Consider the following 20,826-nt stretch of genomic DNA (forward strand, 5'->3'; position numbering starts at 1 on the left):
CGCTGCCCGTCAGGATTAACGCCCATGATTGCCCAAAGCTCGGCCCGGACAAATTTCCCCCTTTCGAAGAGGCCTGCGAAGCCCGAGATGGTTGCTGCCTTCATAAGACAAATTGAGTCAACTACAATTGGCTGCGTAATTTTGTAAAAATCACTCATGATGTAACTAAACGAGACTCGAGAATAAAACTGTAGCACGATACCCGACTTTTTTGGAAAAATATAAAATTCGCGCTAATATCGGTCTGGCTGAGCTAGCTCGCGCTTTCCTTGCCAACTAGTGACATCTGTCGTACAGAGTTTCAACTGCCGGCGCATTTTACCGAATCTACGTAATGGAAGCAGTGCTGGGCTTATGGAAGGTACACAAGAGAACGTGTGTTATGTGAGGTTATGCCGTTCACATCTTTTCAAACGTCAAATTTGATAGCTGCTGTCAAAGTCTTACAAAAGCATCACGTGATATCTATCTACCTGTCAATGATCATAAAAATATCTTCATTGTTAACGCTATTTTCAATATTATTGATATCGCGAAATGTCGATTGAGTTAATGAATATCAGAAAAAGAGGGCGAGTTTTCACCGATAAAGTTAATGAGAGTGTCGATGTTGCCAAAAAGCGGAAAATAAATGACGTAGCTGACATTCCAGTCATCTCCTGTCATAATGAAGTAAGTATCATTAGTATTGCTTCCATATCTAATTTTTTACGCCACGATGGTGATCTTGTTGTAGCCTGTCTTCTTACTTCGGAAAAATGAATTTCATTTGGTGTCAAACCGAAAACTTGAAACTTGGGACATGAAAAATATACATAATACAAAATTATTTTGTCGCGTGAAAAGAAAAATAATTTTAAAAAAACTTGATATTCCATGAGGTACGAAAGAAATTATTTTAAAATTCTACTTTTTATCCATTTTTCATTAATTTTCGATTGTAATAGTGTCTCGTGAATTGTAATTTATCTCAAACCAGCAAAAAAAATCTATCTTAGTATCATTTATGATACATATTTTTACCAAAAAGTAATCACGTTTATAAGACAATTTAATTATTTATAGGTATATCCTCAAGTATTGGATGATGTTGAAAATTGGCTCAAAAATTTAGAACCAAAGTGCAGCTCCGAATTAAGTGTTAAAGATGTAGGGCAAGTTGGTATGGAAAAATTCTTGAATGAATTGTATCCAGAACTTGTACAAAATCCAACAGAGCCTATAAGTATTGATTATGAAGATAACGAATATAACTACTTGGAAGAAGAAAAACAAAAGAGACCAGTTGAGCAACAGTATAAACCAAATTTAAACAAAACCTTGGTTGGTGTTGAAAATACTAACAGAAGTATAATTAAGAGTCCTCGAGTAGATTCACAAAGTATTCAGAAGACCTCTAATCATACTATTAATATAACTCACAATAGAAGATTAAAAATTGAAAACCAAAAAAATAATAAATTGAGTCATGCATCTTCAGTTAATTTTGGTTCTAAACAATTGAAATCAAAAATAGACTCACAATCAAAATCCAAGTTGCAACCTAAGCAAATTAAAAAACCAACTTCTGAAAAAAAAAAACCATTAATAAAAGACCATCAAAATATTTCAGTAACTAAGTCTTCCAAAGAGGATCATTCGCTTGTGCTCAAATTTGCTGTTGGACAAGAGAAGACTAAAAATAACACCACTAACAAACCAACAAAAAAAGTTACCTCTCAAAGCAACAAAATACCAATTGCGGCTATTGATTCTAAAAAAATACATAAAATGTCAAGCCTTGTTAACCAAGAAGATATTATTGATGAAGCTTTACTATCTGTTGGTATTACGGATGAAATTTTGAAGCACAAAAAAGATTCTGAGAACATAAAACTTTGGTACTGCCATAAAAATTTTTGTGGTAAGGAGTTTTATAAGCTATGTCAACTCAAAAGTCATTTGTTGGAACATTATGAAATTAAACCTTTTAAGGTAAATCTATATTTTATTTTTTATACTCTTGTTTATCTTTAATTTGCTGCATAAATTGTATTAATTTCCAATATTCATTAATTTCAGTGTAATTATCAAGGATGTTCCTCCTCATTTTATTTGGCTCACAAGCTTTATAGACATCAAAAAATTCATAAACCATCTACGAAAAAAAAATTCGTGTGTACTATCGACAATTGTAATCGCTCTTTCACGACGTATTCAATTCTGAAAACTCATGAAAAGTCACATCTGCGTCCATATGCATTTAGTTGCGATATGCCTGGTTGCACAGAAAAGTTTCAATTGGCTCGTGACCTTCGTAAACATACAAACGAGTTTCATTCAAAAGATGAAGCAGAAGCAATGTTTACTTGTGATACTGAAAATTGTGGCAAAAAATTTGGTACTATAGGAGCTTACAAAGCTCATTGTATAACACATAGTTATTCTAAGTCAGACTTAACTTGTTCCTGGCCTAAATGTGGCAAAGAGTTTAAGCAGCCATGTAAGTTGAGAGCACACATGAAAATACACAACAAGGAAAAAAATTATGTCTGTAATTTTGAAGGATGCAACAAGTCTTTTATAACATCTAATAAGCTTAACAGGCATAAAGCATCACATACCCAAGAGCGAACATTTGTTTGTAGCATACAAGACTGTGGCAAAGCTTACATTCGTAAGGATCATCTGAAAGACCACGAAAGAAATCATAAAAAAGATCCATTGTTTACATGTGAAATCTGTTCCCTTGCATTTTTGGCTAATGATAAATTACAAGATCACATAAAGATACACAATAATCATTGCAATGAAAGAGCTTTGCAAGAAAATGAAAAAGACAATCAAGTACGGATCCAAAAAAAGCCTCTGACAACTCAAAAGAAGTATGAATGTGCCTACAAAAATTGCGGTAAAAGGTACAAATTAAAAAAGACTTTAAGGGTACACATAAAATTAAAACACAGTGACAGTGAGTCTTCAAGCGATTTGAACAATGAATCTGACACTCCAAATGTTATCATAGCTCATGTGTTGGAGGACAACAGTAATATCAATGAAAATTCATCGCTAGGTGATGTTATACATGTATCTCTAGAGGATGGCTCTGAGCTATTAACGCCGACTAAAGATTCAGCTAACAAAGGATCGGCTCGAACGGAGCTCACTCGATCCATCATTCAGAATATGAAATCTCGTTCAAACTATGTTACCTCGGGTAAACCGTCAAATATGATTGATATCGAATTTCCTTCTCTACCAAACAGTGAACATGCAGAGAGCAATTCTAGTCCAGTATCATTCGAAGTAGATGCGGATAGTTGAGAAATGTTTCTGATTTAAAATAATCATACACTACCAGAACTTTTTCATCGAAATACTTTATAGTATAAGTGATGTAACTACTAATGTGAAAGAAAATTAAAGTATTACTTATGTTGATCACATCCTCAAGAATATACAAAAAAATAAAATTATTAAAATTTCGTAATTTATTAAAATTCTAATAATTGTATTATTGTGTAAATTTAAATATTTTTATCATTAATATTATGCCAGACATCATAATCATGTAAATATGTAAAAAAATTAAGTATAAGCTGCATTCATGATGGTTTTGGGATTTTTGTATAATAAATGATTGAAAACTTCACTTTAAACCTTAAATTTTATTTTTCAATTATGTGAATGAATGTGTGAGCTTATTTAAACACACATGTAAGTTTATTCAGTTAAATTCATAGCTTACATGCTAAAAACAATCTTTGGAATTACATTTAGGCGAGGAATGTACACCAACATTCTATAAATCTTGGACAGTACAAACTATACATTTATGAAAAATGATTATCTTAGTTCTAATGATATTTTGATTATAAAAGACTTAAAGTTAAGAAGATATAAAAAATTGTTTTAAAGCGATTTATAAATATTTTAATTAGGAGATGGTTCATCTCATCCGTTTTCGTCGGCTTAATTTTTATTCGAAATGGTAAAATACATAATGCTCTTTTCGTATAAAAAAAATTACTAAAAATCCACTCACCCAAATCTTTCTAGAATACTGTACAAGTAATCTCTTTCATTTGGTTACAACTATATCTTTTACAAGGCAAATCTTTCGCTTTTTCCCGTATTTCAAATATTAACGAGAGAAAAAAAATAGATAAAATGCATCGATTGTCAATAATACATAAAAAAAAGCTTATAGCTAAAATCTTGGTAAGTAATGTAAAAAAATACTTTTTTTTTATCGCCAAAAAAACGTACCATAGGATTGTCGTAAAAAATCCATACAAACGGTACGAATCCATTCGACCGTAGATCAAAAAACAAAAGACAAAAATTGAGCAACAAAAGTCTTTTCATCAATCGCGATGAAATAAAAAAAAAAAAAACACAGGATGGCTCCCTGGTCGATCACAGGCAGAAGGATAGTTTCAAACGACGGACTCTCCTTTCTTGGCCTTGACGTCACCGTTGGCAAGCTCGAGCTGCTCGATTTTCTTCAAGTAAGCCCTGTCGCGTAGCCTGGCCAAATAGTGCAGCAGGCAGTGCGTCAGGCAGAGGAAGAGGAGGCCACCGAGACAAACGGCCGAGGTGAGCAGCGGCTTTTGCCAATCGAGGACGTCGTAGATCCTCGGCTTGCCGCGCTTGTCGAGGCCGCCCGCCAAGTAGTAGACGATACTGAAGACGATGTAGCCGCTGACGAAGAGAGGCGCCCACCAGAAGCTGCGCATCTCGAAGGGCACGTTGGCCGCGAAGAAGTCGACGAGCATGAGCAGACTGTTGATCACGTGTATGAGGATGTTGAGCGTGTCCACGTGGTGGATCTTGGGATTGTGCACGAGGCCCCAGTAGCTGACCGTGACGCCGATGGCCAGACTCGAGGTGACGATGTACAGGAACCAGTAGGTCCTCTCGAGCAGGCCGTACTCGAGCTGGGCGGGATCGAAGTCCGGCTTGGAGGTCTGCAGTCGCCAGCGCTTGCAGACGAGGCAGACGCCGAGGAAGGACTGGATAAGGCCCAGGGCCAGGTCCCAGTTGGTCAGGTAGATGAGCCACTTCTCCTTGTAACCGAGCTTCTCGACGCTGCCGATCTCGAAGAAGGAGCAGATGCAGACGGCGAGCCAGAGGCCGAACATGGCCCAGCGGTAGCACAGGTACCAGGGGTGCAGGTACGAGTGGCTGCGGGGCTCGGTGAAGCGACGCACCCTCGGCGGCTCGGCCTTGCCGCCGCGCGACAGGAAGGACTTGCGAGCCAACTCGCGGAACCACAGCTTGTTCACCATCGCTCGACGACCTGCCAACACACAAAGTACACGCGCTCTTGTATACAGTTCGTATAATACAACAATTGGCGCGGCTTGCGCAATTACTGCGCGAATGCGCATCGCCAGCAGCAGCAGCAGCCTATAACGGTCCGTCTTTCGTTGCCGCGCGCGATTATGACCTTGCCTGGCAATTGCTCTACATCAATCTTTTTCGTATCGCGTGCACGAAAAATTTATGTACCCGCTAACGTTTATATAGTCGTTCTCTGTACACCTACATGTGTGTAATGTGTGTAACAGAGTTGAATTAACAAAAGTAATTATCGCTATAAAAACGGAACCAGCGAATAAACATCCATTCGATTTTTACGAACTTGATGAAATTTACACCGGAGGTTTGCGTCAGTTCGGCCTGTTCCCAATGTCGTTTCGCAAAAGGATTTTCCTTTTTTTTTCGCGCAATCTCTCTATTGGCCCACAAGCTTCTCGCTCAAAATATTATATACACATGTGCATATTTCGAAAATTCGATTTACTTTTTTTTTCGAAATTCAATTTTGAATGAAAAATTTATAAAGAGAAAGAGAAAGAGGGAGAGAGGAAAAGAATCGCGTGCAGATTATATACAGCTGCGACGCTGTACTTTCTCGACGTAAATTTCCACTCGATTGAATTACGTTAGCACGCGAGGGGGGCTCACTTATAAAGTCGTAAAAAAAAGGCATAAATATCGCGTCGCGGCTACTCGGATTTTGCGCGAACTCCCATGTGCTAACGAGTCTGTTTTCCTATATCTTTTACGTAGCTGCATGCGCGATCGGTTCCGTAATTTCTCGACTCCGCCTATATCTTTATACGTATAGACACAGCGAGTGGACGTGCGAATACGTCACATAAACAAACATAATCGAGCGTCATCTATGACATAATTTTAACGACAGACGATTTACTGACGAGCTGCACTATTTTTTTCCGTTTCCCGGCGACCCGTTGTTGCCTACGATGGTAGCACAAAATCATAGTATCTTTTTAAAATTCACGCCACGACGAGCAGACTCGCGACGAGAGACAGAGATAAGTTTGTTTACCGATCAAGCCGAAGCGTCTCGATGTTTGAACGACGACAACGACGACGTAGGTGATTCTTAACGCTGGAAAATAATGATTGGTGCGCGATTATAGCTCGATTAGCCTGCGTCATGCATATCATCAGATCGAGACGATAGGTAAAGACTCGGGAAAACTAAAAATACTCTCAAGCGCGAGCGGCCAGCTTTGAGCGAGAGAGAGCCGTGCGACTGCAACACACGGAAAATGCGGAAGCTCGAGTGGTATTGCCAAGAATCAAAAGCATTCGCACGTGGGCCTTTTAACAAGACTTCGATCATATACTTACAGAGGCGTGTATAACATCGCCGCCCGTGAGCGAGTGTATGTGTACGCATTCAGTGATGCAAGAAGAAAACTGTTACGCGACACATCCACGCGCTCCTTATAATTCTTTCTCGTGCCTCTGTTGCGTTGCATAATTAGCTAAAGAGCGCCTGTATATAAAACGATTTGCACGCGCGCGTCTAACTACTTACTTGTATGTTGTATTTAAAAAAAAAAAAAGAATAAAATTACGGGGAAAACTTGTTCACCTTAGCGAGTGCATGCACGTAGTATTACAACGACACAAACAAACAATGGAGCCTTTTACAACAAACAACAACTCACTTTTTGTGTTTACTTTTTGTTCAACAACAGCCGTCGAATCCTGGCTGAGTCACCGCAACACGATGGACTTTTCTTCGTAAAAGATGGAATAATAAAAATATTACCGATGCGAGAATCGAATCTTTGAGAAACGGAGAACGTCGTCGTCACTGCGAGACGATCGCTCACCGACTGCGCGCACTCGGCAACGAGCAATCCGCATGAGTCGGAGTGAACCGCGCGCACGTGCGCTTCTCGCCCGCAGCCGCACATGATTCGTAAGGTGCTACATGTCATTAGCTGCTTCATAGATGCCCCCCTCCCCTCCCTCTCGCTCGCTCAACATTTTTCTATAATGCGGCACATGCATGTATCCCCATATATTCTTATGATGTAAAAGAAAACACGGGCTGGCTCGAGAGGGGGAGAGAGCAGCCGTGCAAGTGACGCGCGTGCAAAAAAATTCGTCGATGCAATTGGTGGTTTCGGGCATCGCACCATATGGGCGAGCATATCGCACCACGCGCGCATTTCTTCGAAAGGCATTGTCGTCAGAGGAACATTTGGTCGTACTTTTTATGACGCCCATATAATTCGCTTACTGCACGACGCATTATTTGTTCTTACAAACAAGTAAATGATTTTTTTAACCATCTTTGCGTTCGAACGGATCGATGTAAATGGCATTGACTCTTATCAGTCATTTCCGAAATAGATCGACATTATCGTAAGCGAACAATAGGAACTTCGAAGCTCGTTAAAAGATTTCGACGATACGATAAAAGCTTTTTTACCGCTGCTATTATTACCAGTTGTATTATCGCGTATATTTGTGAGCCGTTACGAGATCGCCTTCAAACTTATCCGTAGTCGAGTATTACGATCGCTTATTAGTGAAAAATATTCTCAAAGCAAAATTAACTAAAGCTCGCGCGAGTAAAATAGAAAACCAATCTGACGATTTTCGGAGGCAATTTTAAAAAGGACTGCAATCGAAGCATCCGCTGACCCACATTTCAGCGCAAAAGTAAACAAAAATAAGTACATCCATCGGATTGATCAGCGCAAAATAAAAGAATCCGTCGCTTTTAGGGCTTCGTTTCGCAAAACAGGTCTCCCGCGCTCTCTTCTTTCTCTGCCTCTTTCTCTCGCGTGTTAAGTGGGATATCGACTGACGTGCTCACGCACAAGTGTGAGAAAGATTCCTTTGGCTATGATGATACGTAGGTAATGTGCGATCACGGGTGACGATTATTAAAGACGAATCCGGTCTTACGCGCGATCGTATGCTCCAGTGCACCGTACGCAGCTAGGCGAATCCTATTGCCACACCGTCTTATATATATGAGAGATTTTCGTGCCTGTGCATATTTAATTTGTAAAACGCAGGACATTGGCCTAAAAAGTGTCGAGCATTTAAATAGTCATATAAAATCGGAATCAGCGGGGCAGATCGACCGACGCACGTCGCTTTCGTCGATTGCGAAAGCTCCCAGAAAACGGACGAGAAACGTGTTGAGCCAAGTATACGAACAGATGAGAAGAAGACACGAAAGAAAAAAATGCCGACAGTCATCGTGTGCCGGATCACGTTTACTTTGTGCCAATATGTCCAGAGAGACGTTCGATTGTCTCATAGACTTGGGAAACGGTGACGTCTGTCGCACTCGGCAACCGTATGTTTATCCACGAAAAACCGCAGATACGCGAGCTGCGCACGTAATATAAAGTTTTATACAAAATAATATACTCGTTACTCACGCGAGCAAACGTGACCGAAAAGCAGTAAACATGCTTTGGGCGATGGTAACGCCCTGAAGCTGTAGACCTTCATCGCTGGCCGCGGCGTCACTGCATCGATCGGATGGTTGTCAACTTTTATCTTATGTCATCGCGAGGACGAGTTGACGAATCGCGTGGACCAACAAAACTCGGCTAAATTGCGATGCAGACGACGACGTTGACTCGGGCATGCATCGTCGCGGCTCGGCGTGTCCACTTTTACACGTCCGTGAGAGAGAGAGAGAGAGAGAATGTGTACGAAACAGCTGATCGCGCGCATGCGCCCGGCGGCACGGGTTTTAGCGCCAAAAGAAGAATCAGTCGAGGTGAACGAATTATCCGCCAATCAAAGGATTTTTGGGAGTATCTCGTTGGTTCAATTGACAAAAAACGAGTATTATCCCGAGTGTGGGTCGCTCGCGAGACGGTGGACTCTACTACATAGGTGTAGTGGCCGACGCCAATCATCGCTCCAACTCATTCATCTTGTGTCGGAATGTTTTTTCATCCTTCGACTGCATTAAGCCTTGCGGGCTTTGTTATAAACGTGAGTACAATCGCGTCTGCGAGTAAAAAATTCCAAAGTGTCAATGTCAAAAGTAAATATTGAGCCGTAGAATACGTGAATTATATATATACGGCTGCTTGCGAGTTGTCAGTTGCGGCGGCGGATCGCCGATTGTGCAGTAGCACATGTAGCTAATAATCGTGCGTTGCATGCTCGAGTGAAAGTTATGCATTCGCAATCATGCATCGCGTATTATGAAGCTGCTCGTTGCTCATTATATTGCATCTGCGGTAATTAACGTCCGTTTGTATTCAGTTGAAGCAATCAATAGAGCCTCGTTTAGCATCGACATTATGGATCACTTAATGATATACGGGTCTCTCGAGTTATCGCGATCGAACAAAGACGAATTGCCAAAAATCGAGTCGAGCGAAAGTACCAACAAGTAGCGAAATTGCGCCAAATCTAAGTCTGGCTCGTGGCCTTGTCTCTCTCTCTTTTTGATCGGATAGGCATGTGCGCGTTGACGCCTGTGTATGCTTTGTGCACACAATCTTTACCATCTTTTAATATCAAATACACATACTTATGCATTGTACGTATATGGATGCAGGCAGGCAGGCAGGCAGGCTTCAAAAGGTCGCGCACACTTGTGTGTATACGGCTATACGCGTTACGTGTGGCCGCATGTGCGTTTGAGCAGCGCACGCAGTACACACACAGTCAATATTAATTCAGCGAGTAATTTATTATAATCGTGTCCTATTATTGACGCTTGCGTGTTTTACAATACTCCATATATACATGTAGTCGTCGTCGCGTCGTCCATACACATGCACACCGAGAGCCGAGCACGTATCGCAGACACGAGCGAGAGGCATTCATTCAAGCGGTTATTCATCTCTTTGGCCGTCGTGCATGCAAGCCCTAGCTCTCGTACACGCATACATATCTTATGCGAATATAATATCCTTTTATCTTTAATCCGTGACGGCGAATATATTTTGCGCGTTAACGTTTTGTCCCAGCGGACAAATGGACAAACATTACTGAATTCATTTCCATTCATGAGCTTTTTTTTATCGCTTCGCACTATAACTATTTAACGAACCAAAGAATGGAATTAGCCCCGATAATGCCTTTTCGATATTTTATGACTATTCAACAATTTCTCGATAGGCGCTGTGATCCGATCGCCACGTTATTTATCGATTTTTAGTTGATTGATACGAATTAAGTATAGAGCTTGAGCTTCTTAAACGCGAAACACGCGAGGGTTCGAACGAGCCACCGTTTGATGAGGAAGTTATTAACTCGTAATTTCATTTGTCGAGTATGCTTAATTTAAAAGACATTAATACTCGTTAGAATCGGAATATTGCGTTGTAAGCTAAAAGCAGCAGCCCAAGTCTCAATAAAATGACCATAATTCACTGAAAATATAGACACCATCGATTTCAAAAAGTCATCTTTATAATCGAATCGATCGCGCCTCCAAAAAGTATGCATAAACTACGTGCATTAGGATTGTCAAAGAATACATACCCTCTTTGGCGCCGAGCAATATCTAGACCACATTATTATCTCGAGCCGTTTGATCGGCTCCGCGTACACGATGGTGTACGAGCGATTGAAATGAAATTAACATCTCGACACATGCAACACACCACAAATGTAAGTTCCGAGAAAATCACAATCGAATCACTGCGTGTCGTGGTGTGCAGAGAGAAAGAGAGAGAGAGAGAGAGGCGACGTCGGCGAACAAGCCGACACGAGGCTTACTTATTAATGCAATCAGCAAGGCGATGTAACCGAGGCGCGAATGTCGTGCGATGATTGAAAAAATAAAAGAGCTAAAAAGCGAGAGCGAGAGAGAAGGAAAAAAGGAAGAAGAAAAAAGACCCACGTGCTGCCGCAGTGGCCGAGCAACAATTGAAATCATCGCCTATCGTTGTCTCTTGCTGCTGCTGCTGTTGATGCTGCTGCTCGTGTTGTTGTTGATGCTGATGTTGCTGTTGCTGTTGCTGTTGCTGCAGCTGCTGCTGTTGATGTTGCAGACAGCTGCAAGTCTCGGTGAAATTGAGCAGCATCGAGTCCCGAGCCCTTGCGTATTGCGGCAGAGTGCAGATGAAGCAGTCGACTATCTGCCCAGAGCCATTCAAGCTCTCCTCGACTCGCCGAGTCTGTGTTGTACTACACGTACGCGTCTCTTGCAGAGCAGTGGACGATGATGCTTGACGAGCGGTACGACGACAAAAAAAAACGGAGAAAAAAAAACACGCCGCCGTCGCTTTGTATCGCAATCATCGGAGAGGAGAACCTGGGCCGCATGTGCACACAGACTAGCGCACGCATACACGCTCGCGTCCAAAGCTCGAGTGCGCGCATACAACGTATATACGTACGTACGTACATTATATCGATCGGCATCCCGCGACTGTTGCACCTTATGGACTTATATACGTATATTCTTCGCGCTTGTTGTTGTTGTTGTTGTTGCTCGTCTTTTTTTCTTCGCACTTCGTGTACATATCGGGGCTGCCTCTGTGATCGGGTTTCGCAGTGTTTTTTTTTCACGCGATCGCCAGCGTATATTTTTTTAAAAGCCAGCACGACATTGGAATTAGTAAAGCTGACTCTGTATTTGTTCGTGTGGATGTTGTAAGCCACGAATGCAAAGAATCTAATCGTACGATCCACGCTGACCAACGAGTCACCGATAGAGCGAGATTTTTCTTTTCCGTTTCTTTTTTGGGTCGCAAAATTTCAAAGCACAAAAATAAACTTACGTCGCTGATAATCGTATATGCATGGGTATTGTGTGTCGAGCTCGAGGGGGACCTATAAATTTTGGGATATCGAGCTCGACTCATTATATATAGAAGCGTTCAACGGCTTTGGACGTGTTTCCGTCGAGATCGAGCTCGAACTTACTCGCTAAGAAAACAATTTGCGCCTATTCCCTTTTTCCAAGTCACAATCGGCCAGACACCTGCAAGTGCGATGCGCCTGAATGCACTGCGAGTTCCAATAAGCGTATAGTCACCCCCGTTAAGAGAGATATTAAAGCCGCCGGCCTGGACGTTAATTCACACACGATAGCCGTAAGTCGACTCGTTATTGTATATATTATGTGGCTATAGGCCGTATAGGAAAGCCGTTGCTCGGGCGTGTGTGTCTTTTTATTTATAAACTCGAAGCGGCGCGAGCCAAAAATAAAAGCTCTATATACCCGAGGCGGGCCGCCACATGCTGGTAGTGGTTTGCTTCTATGCCTATAGATATACATCCTAGGCGAAATCTCTCGTAGTGCCAGTGGATAGACAACGTCATCCCATAAGAGAAAGGCGGAAAGCAGCCGATGCCTCGGCGCTGGCTCGGCAGTCGTGGAGCTTTCGCGAGCCCGGCCGCGCGCGGATAGGTCCAACGGAATAGTTTTAGTAGTAGCTGGCTCGGGCCGACGAGAGCCGACAGCCACATCGAGGACCGACGACGTTTTGTGTGTGTGTATTATGCGCGGGCGTCGTCGCTGCTCGCGCTGACCCTCTATTATCATGCTCGACGAAACGATGACTATTTCTTGCTGCTGAAAAACGAGTGCGCGAAACTGACCGATCGTGATCCATGTGTACTACGATATAAACAAGTTGTTAGGATAGATCAGCGAAAAAAAAAATTGTCCGCAGTGGCGAAATAATAATGCGTGCGTTGGCCGGTTCTTGGTTTCTGCCGCTCGTACTGTTGTGCTTGTGCACGTGCCAACTACGTGCCGAGAGAAGATCCAAGGAAAGCGTCTTGTGAGTATTTAATGCATCGTATGCGAGGGACTGGACAACGACGACGACGACGAAAAAAAAAATACAATTATTATTGGCGCGTGCTCGATCGCGAGCAAAGACGAGATATTGGCTAGCGTGGCCGAGAGAAACTAGGCTAGCGTAATCGAATATTCGACGTATGCGCCTATTACGGGATTAGCCTACTCGAGGCTCAGCGATCGCTAATTCAACTTGTATCGTGTGTTTGCGCAGGGTCGACCAATGGGCTGAGAGCATCGGTCAAGAAATATGGCGATTAACCAACACCGTCCTCCAGCCTACGGAGCTGCTCCAAGTGCGTATATCGATCCTCGAATCGCGAGCTTAACTCGCTTTAATTGCTATCACTGAATCGATGCTTATTTTCCGTACGTGACTCGATTTCTTAACAGAGGTATAAGAAGATGGGAGCCCGAGTGGCCGACAAATCCGGCGAGGAGATCATCAAGACCATCGGCGAGAACGTCGGCCGTATGCTCAGCCGCAAGATGGACGCGGTGAAATGCCTCTACAAGGAGGCCGAGAGCCTCTCCGAGCAGTGGAACGGCAATTACAGCAACGACTTCACCTACTACTCGGCCAAGTACAGCAACGCCAGCGTCGAGCAGGAGATCGACATACCCCAGGTGCCCTCCAATATGCTCAATCAGTTGGACACGTACGTGTAAGTATCGAGTCCTTTAGAGGATTGATTTAGATAGCTGATTCAATCGTCGTATTTAGACCGATGAGCCTCGAGCCCGACACGCACTTCAACAACATCAGCGTCAACACGAGCTTCTCGTCGATCCACGTGCCCACGAACGTGTTCGACAAGCTGCCCCGGGTCGGCGAGACGATCCTCTGGTCCAAGCAGATGGACCGCATCTTCAAGCACAACTACCGCTCGGATCCCGCGCTGATGTGGCAGTACCTCTGCTCGACCACGGGCATCCTGAGGCAGTACCCGGCCATGCGCTGGCCCGTCGCCCACACGGCCGACGGTCGCGAGCTCTCCGACACCTACGACTGCCGAGTGCGCAGCTGGTTCATCGAGGCGTCCACCTGCAGCAAGGATATGGTCGTCCTCGTCGACAACAGCGGCAGCATGACCGGCATGAGTAACACCATCGGTGAGTCTCCCTCCTTGTACTTGGCATTCGATTCTCGCGAACCCGATACGATTGCGAACGAGCGAAAAATATAACAAAAATTCCGTGTACTATCGCACTCGTGTCATTTGAGACTAGCGCGCTGAAAAAATGTGCCAATCGGCCGACGGCAAATCGTAAATAACGTCGTTTTGCAGCGAAAGCAACGGTCGCCACGATACTCTCGACGTTGTCCAACAACGACTTTGTCGCCGTGTTCAATTTTTCCGACACGACCGATCAGATCGTGCCCTGCTTCCAAGACAAGCTCGTCCAGGCGACACCGGAGAACATCAAGAAGTTCAACCTGGAGATCGACCAGATGAGGCCCGAGGGCGTCGCCAACCTCACCGAGGCTTTCATGACGGCCTTCGACATCCTCGAGGCTTATCGCACCAAAGAGCGCTGCGGCGAGAGCATGTCCTGCAATCAAATGATCATGCTCATCACCGACGGCATCGCTTCCAACATTACCGAGGTCGCTAAATCATCCTCGCATTCGATGCGATCCCCAGTTGTCGCCCTTTGCTAACTTGGTCACTCGTTTGTCGCTCAGGTCTTCGAAGCCTACAACTGGTTCGAGAACGGCACGAGGATACCGGTACGAGTGTTCACCTATCTGCTCGGCCAAGAGGTGCAAAAGGTCCGCGAGATCCAGTGGATGGCCTGCCTTAATCGCGGCTACTACGCCCACATACACAATCAGGCGGAGGTGCCCGAGCAGGTGCTCAAGTACATAAACGTAGTGGCCAGGCCACTGGTGCTCTACGGCAAGGCCCATCCGGTCGTTTGGACTCACGCATACGTCGATATATCGGTGAGTGTGAATAGCGTCGCGTAGCCAGGACGATCAGCATATGCGGAATTCGCGACAAAGGACTCGTATGCATTTATTGGCGGGCGCGCAAAGTCACGCAGCGCACGAGCTGCCACGACTGATTATATTTCGCACCGGCGCGCGCGTGCCGAGTCATTTTCATCAATCAACGCCTCGCGTCGTCGATGCGCTGCTCTCGAGTTCGACAATGTTTTTTTTTCTTTTCATTTCTTAAATTACAGCAGGCGCACGAGTTAAGCGCGCGAGACTCGCAATTATGTCATTAGACGTACGTATACAGGCCGGCCAGCGGCGCTCTCCATAGCCGTTACGAATCGAGAGCGATAAGATTCTAGAGAGACGATGATGACTTCTCCAGTTTCGATGTTTGACGTCAATATATTCTCTCGGTATATATATGTAGCGTATACAGTGCGCCGAGAGCGAGCTTCCATGTGCAGTCCGAGGGTTAATTTACTTAACGCTGTTTTTTTATTACGTGCACGTTAATTCAAGCTCACGGAACACAGGAAGCACGCGCACGCATCTTTTTCTATCATTTCTTCATTTCTTTAAACATGTCTTACTTTTTTGATCACTTTTTCATTTTATCATACCAAGAGCTGAAGAGGAAAATTCTTTTGTTGTTTTTTAAAGCGTGAACAAAACACGTCGCCAATCTCGAAAGATCCAAAATTTGTCGATGACGGCGTCGATATAACCGACGAGAAGGTAAAACAAAACGCCACATGCACGCCCAAGAAAAAAAAGCTCGCATTTTGCATTCAGCCAGAGTTCTTGTTTCTTAGTCATAGTCACTTTTTTTATGGATTTTCTCAACATTTTTTTACTGTTACCTCTGTGTATTGTCAGTGCAATCCCACTATTTAAACTATTGCCACGAATCATCAAACAATTATACGAAAGCATTACAGTACAAGAAGAAGATAATAGCATACAGTTTATACAGAAAACAAAGTTATGGTATACTAATTGGTTTTCAGAAATTTTGCAGAAAATTTGTATACGTAGTTTGTAGCACGTGCATTGTGAAAAGCGTGTGATTTTTTAATTCCCATCTAACAGGAATCTTTGTCTGAGTTCATTTACCTTATCCTGACGTGATCATTTGTGACAGATCACGCGCAAATTTATGATTAATCCACACATACATATTTGTGTGTATTTTTTTAACATTTTCTTTTTTCTCTCCATCTTTCTCTCTTTAGAGTAGGTCAAAATTATAATATAAAAAAAAAACTAAAATATATCTCGATTGGCGAACATGTAATTCTTAGGCAAATCTGAAAAATACGCGATTTTAATCGTTGGTCGAATTGAAAATTCAGGACGCTATCGAAGCCGTGACAGCTCGAAAAAAGACCGAAGGGAAATGGGGCGATCGGCTGCTCATATCCGTCAGCATTCCGGTGTTCGATCGTCGCGGTAACGCCAAAAATCCGAAGAAGCAGGCCGACTTGCTGGGAGTCGTCGGTACCGATGTGCCCCTCAAGGACATTCGAAAGCTCACGTTGCCCTACAAGCTCGGGGTCAATGGCTATGCCTTCATCGTTTCCAACAACGGCTACGTGGTTCTACATCCCGCACTGAAACCCGACTACAATGGAGAACTCAAGCTCAATTACAACAGCATCGATCTGACCGAAGTGGAGATACTGGACGATGGCAAGCCACCGAGGTGATTATTGACGATCTAACTCGATACTCTGTATATAGCGTTGAAAAGTACCCAAACGAGTTGTCGTACGTTGCAGAGAACCAGGCGAGGAGATAACAGAGATTCGTCGGGCTCTGGTCAACCACGAGTGCGGCTCGAAAAAGAGCGTCAGAGTCAAACTGCACTACGACGATTATAGGCGCGTCACGCTCGAGAGTCGCGATTACTTCTATGCCAAGCTGCCGCTTACGCCATTCGGCATCGCCGTCGTGCTGCCCCAGTACGGCAGGTATTACATCAAGGTATTGTGCGATCATCGCAATCGAGCGAATCGATCATTACACTTAATTGAAGGCCCAAAGCCGAGTCGCTGCGTACGCGATTTCGTCGCACGCGAGCGCAACTATTTCAATCGCAATCGTTACGATCGACAGGTGAACAAAAAAATTGAAAAGTATCGCAACATCAACATCTCGGATTACTTCGTGGGCGAGGATTGGGGCGTACATCCCGAGTGGGTCTACTGCCGATACCACTACCTCGAGGGCCACGAGTTCGAGACGCCCGAGGACGAGCTGCGCCACTTCCTCACGATAATCGGCGACTTTTCCAAGAGCGAGGCCGAGCGCTATCCCGAGCAGTACAAGCCCTACTCCAAGGCCAAGGTGCAGACTTGCGCGAATCGCGACGACGTGCCCGTGCAGATCGAGGACGACGATGACGAGGATCTCGACTGCGGCAGCGACGACCTCGAGGAGGAGCTCGAGGACTTTGATCGGCATCGCAACGATCACTACTGCAACAAGGAGCTGGTGGAGCTGCTGCTGATGGACGCCTACGCCACCCACGAATTGTACTCGGGCGAATTTCGCAGTCCTTACTCGAGCGAGCGCGAGCTCATGAGCCGATACGAGGTCTTCCAGCGCTTCGTTTCGACTCAGAGTGGACTGACCAGATGGCAAGGTATCGAGAACGCTCAGGTCGACAGCATGGAGGAGAGGATCGCTCGCTTCAGGGCTCATCGCAGAGGCCCCAATGAGCCTTGGTACAAAGGAGCCATACTTCAAAACGAGGTCGATCCGGACAGTGTGTCCGTCACAGGTGCGTGCTTTTACAATATCTTGATCATTTCAAACGAGTCATAAATATATGCGCTTAAATAAAATGACTCGTAAAAATCGCATAAAAATAAATAATCATAGTTTACGAGCATAAAACGAGCTTTCTACATCGGACTCTTATTTTTTTTACGTAAAAGTTTGAAAAGTCAGCAAAATTAGTTTTAAGTAAAATATTGATGGGTCGATTATTTGCAAATTATTTTATTGAACCTTTAAACTTGGTTGGCGCTGGGAGAATCGTCGCTCGAAGTTGGAAAATCGATTTCGGCGTCGGGATCAGCTTTTTTGACCGTCTCGATGACGCATTTTTCAGCGGCTCTCACGGTGTCCTTTGACAATTTCTTGGCTTGCAATTCAACGTGTCTGAGGAGATTTTTCACGAAACCAGGCGACGATTCGCCGTCGATGAAAAGCTCTAGGCCACTTTTACCCGTATTAAAGAGATCACTGGCTGCCGATGACCATTCTTTCTTTTTCGCATCGCCGTAAGCGTCTCCAACGCCGTTAACGGCTTCGGATGCCTCATCTTTTACGCCTTGGAAATAATCTTTGATTTCGCTTGTGGCATTGTCTAAAATCTGTTGCACTCCCTGATGAAGATCGGTTTCAGATTTATTTTGACATTGGCTCACATCGATATTGTTTTTTGCAGCAAAGTCAAAAGCTGGGGATAATTTTTTTTCGGCCTGGAAGAAAAGATTTACGTGAATAATTGAGTCTCATTGGTTATACTTTCCGTTTACACTAATTGAAGTCTTACCGCGTAAAGATACTCATCGAGCTTTTTGCTGATACGATCGACACCCGCAGCCTCCCAGTCGTTAACCTTCTGCTGGAGTTGTAAACCTTTCTCGTGTCCCCATGACAAGACCTCGTTGTATGCGTTTGCCAATTTGGTTGTGGTAGCCTCGTAGGCCGAGCTAACTGCTCCCTTGGTCGAGTTCCAGGCGCTGCCGAAGATGCTACTAAACTCCCATGCATGAGTGGACTGCAAAATTTACAAATCGTTCGTCACATACAGCACAAATTAAATAGTTGTTAACATATTGCATCTAAACGTACATAGCTTAGAGCGAGGAGAAAGAAGATGCAGAGAAGCTTCATAGTGAACCTGAAATTTAAAAAGAAAGAATGAATGAGCGAATAACAAAATAGGCCCACCGAGATTAATACTAACCTAGTACCCAATGATCAGTTGTTCCAAAGCAATCGAGGAAAATGTGCGAAATTTTTCTGAATATATACTCGCAAATAGACAATGTTTTTATTGGAAACGTGCCAAAGTTCTATCACGATTTCTCGTTATTCCAATGTACGTCAAACCCGTTGAAATTGCGCATTTTCAAATAGAAAAAACGAAGGAAAAGAAGAGGCGTAAAAATGATGCACGTGTCTGTTTTGTTACTCACACAGTGCCACCGATCAAAGAGCCCGAGTCCGGCCTGAACGCCACCGTGACCATATCCATGGGCGTGTACCCGCGCGACGCCGGCAAGCGAGCGGCCGCCGGCGTGACGGGCTTCCTGCTGCCCATGACGGCCCTCTACAAGCAGTTCATGAGCATCGTCACGGACAAGGTGCCCATACCGAGCCTCAACTGCAACAGCAGCACCGTCGACTGCTACCTCATCGATCAGAACGGCTACATCGTCATCAGCGAGGCGCACAACCACGACGCCGGCAAGTTCTTCGGTACTCTCGACGAGACGGCCCCGGTCTTTCGGTCCCTCGTCGAGCAGGGCCTCTTCGACGCCGTCGACATTTACGACTACTTGGCCGTTTGCTACGACATCGTGAGTATTATTACCCTTACCGACATTGCGCTGCATTGCCAACAGATCGTTTATTCTTTGCCTTTTCCGCAGAAACTCGAAAGCGGAGCCTCGACCATTACCAATCCATTCGAAGCAGTTTGGGATTTCATCAAACGACCCGTGACCATGGCTATGGCGCCGCTTCAGCGAATGTCTGGCGCCTTCAACTTGCCACTGGCTTACGCCCAAGACATGGACAAGGAGCCGGACTTTACGAAGCCACCGAAGAAGCACAAAGTCCGTTACAGCAGGCCTTGCGATATGAAGATGACCCTCTACATCGTTAACTCGACCAATTATCACAAGAGCTTCACGAATCGAGAGGACGATTGCGCCCTGCAGTTTTACGCTCAGCGAGTTAGTATAACCGATAAGCTAGAAAATTACGCTGTACCTTGAGTAGAAATGATTAATTTTTGTGCCTCGAATCCTAGGTGCCACACACGAACCTCATCTTCGTGATCGTGAAGACCGACCAGCAGAGCTGCTACGACAAAATGGACGTGTCGCCTCACGAAATATTTCCCTACACCGTCAACGGCAACATCACGGAATTTCCCTGCCACAAGATTCCGTTGAATAATTTGTACAGACGCAGATTGGAGCACTGCCATACGCAGCACGAGGACGAGGACCTGATCGAGGCTTGCGGAGGGGCTGCAAATCTCCAAATCTCCTACATTTTCCTTGTCATTTTCATCTTGGCTAATGTTGCGTTACACCTCCGGTACAGGCAGTAGTTTTATTATACAAAGGCTTGATGCGATATTATATTAGTCAATTGACCAAAAATACATACTACATATTGTTTAATAAGTTGAATTTTCTAAAGGTTTTGTAAGCGCAAATCACGTGGCATTTGATATGAACATACGTATATTTATCAATTGTGTTTTCTAGTCTAATTACAGCTGTAAGTTGGAATTTTTCTTCCTGTGCTACTACAAACCAAATTCATTTACCAATGCATTTGTTGATTAGTTTTAAGTAAAAAAATTTATATGTCATATTTATAACAAAAAACCTAAGTGTAAAATCGAGTAAGAAATAAAAGAATTAAATAATGTTAAAAAGCGCGTTGAATTTTTGAAACAAGCACATTCCATGCGAGAGCGAAGGCGCGCGCAGGTATAATCGCGTAGCAGCTGCCATCGAACCCATCGAAAGGTGTAATCAGCTGCTCACACACAGCCATCATCATAGTGTCA

The 20,826-nt window shown here is 44.1% G+C and overlaps 4 protein-coding genes across 5 annotated transcripts; 2 read left to right on the plus strand and 2 right to left on the minus strand.

The window, feature by feature from the left end:
• The first annotated feature begins 390 nt into the window (after positions 1-390).
• Positions 391-3,427, plus strand: LOC106660305 (zinc finger protein 250-like). 2 transcript variants are annotated; one of them, XM_014383237.2, is made up of 3 exons: positions 391-672; positions 1,066-1,974; positions 2,062-3,427. In XM_014383237.2, the coding sequence occupies exons 1-3, from the start codon at positions 538-540 to the stop codon at positions 3,301-3,303; spliced, it is 2,286 nt and encodes a 761-aa protein (XP_014238723.1). In that variant the 5' UTR covers positions 391-537; the 3' UTR covers positions 3,304-3,427. The 2 variants fall into 2 exon arrangements, with proteins under 2 accessions (XP_014238723.1, XP_023317710.1); XM_023461942.1 differs by lacking the exon at positions 391-672 and adding an exon at positions 848-881.
• A 200-nt stretch (positions 3,428-3,627) lies between these two features.
• LOC106660464 (protein rolling stone-like) lies at positions 3,628-11,410 on the minus strand. The gene is made up of 2 exons (XM_023461940.1): positions 11,147-11,410; positions 3,628-5,281 (listed from the first exon to the last, which is right to left on the minus strand). The coding sequence occupies exons 1-2, from the start codon at positions 11,328-11,330 to the stop codon at positions 4,419-4,421; spliced, it is 1,047 nt and encodes a 348-aa protein (XP_023317708.1). The 5' UTR covers positions 11,331-11,410; the 3' UTR covers positions 3,628-4,418.
• A 1,510-nt stretch (positions 11,411-12,920) lies between these two features.
• On the plus strand, positions 12,921-20,610 carry LOC106660307 (voltage-dependent calcium channel subunit alpha-2/delta-4). The gene is made up of 12 exons (XM_023461939.1): positions 12,921-13,037; positions 13,272-13,353; positions 13,451-13,722; positions 13,782-14,170; positions 14,347-14,666; positions 14,745-15,005; positions 16,355-16,704; positions 16,781-16,985; positions 17,118-17,784; positions 19,218-19,597; positions 19,670-19,975; positions 20,053-20,610. Exons 1-12 carry the CDS (start codon positions 12,940-12,942, stop codon positions 20,356-20,358), a joined length of 3,636 nt encoding a protein of 1,211 aa, XP_023317707.1. The 5' UTR covers positions 12,921-12,939; the 3' UTR covers positions 20,359-20,610.
• On the minus strand, positions 17,986-19,010 carry LOC106660459. Its single transcript, XM_014383428.2, has 4 exons — positions 18,982-19,010; positions 18,867-18,915; positions 18,565-18,792; positions 17,986-18,490 (listed from the first exon to the last, which is right to left on the minus strand). The coding sequence occupies exons 2-4, from the start codon at positions 18,906-18,908 to the stop codon at positions 18,017-18,019; spliced, it is 744 nt and encodes a 247-aa protein (XP_014238914.1). The 5' UTR covers positions 18,909-18,915; positions 18,982-19,010; the 3' UTR covers positions 17,986-18,016.
• Positions 20,611-20,826: the final 216 nt, after the last annotated feature.

This window comes from Trichogramma pretiosum, unplaced genomic scaffold (assembly GCF_000599845.2).
Source record: "Trichogramma pretiosum strain Unisexual culture from Peru unplaced genomic scaffold, Tpre_2.0 scaffold27, whole genome shotgun sequence".
NCBI lineage: Eukaryota > Metazoa > Arthropoda > Insecta > Hymenoptera > Trichogrammatidae > Trichogramma > Trichogramma pretiosum.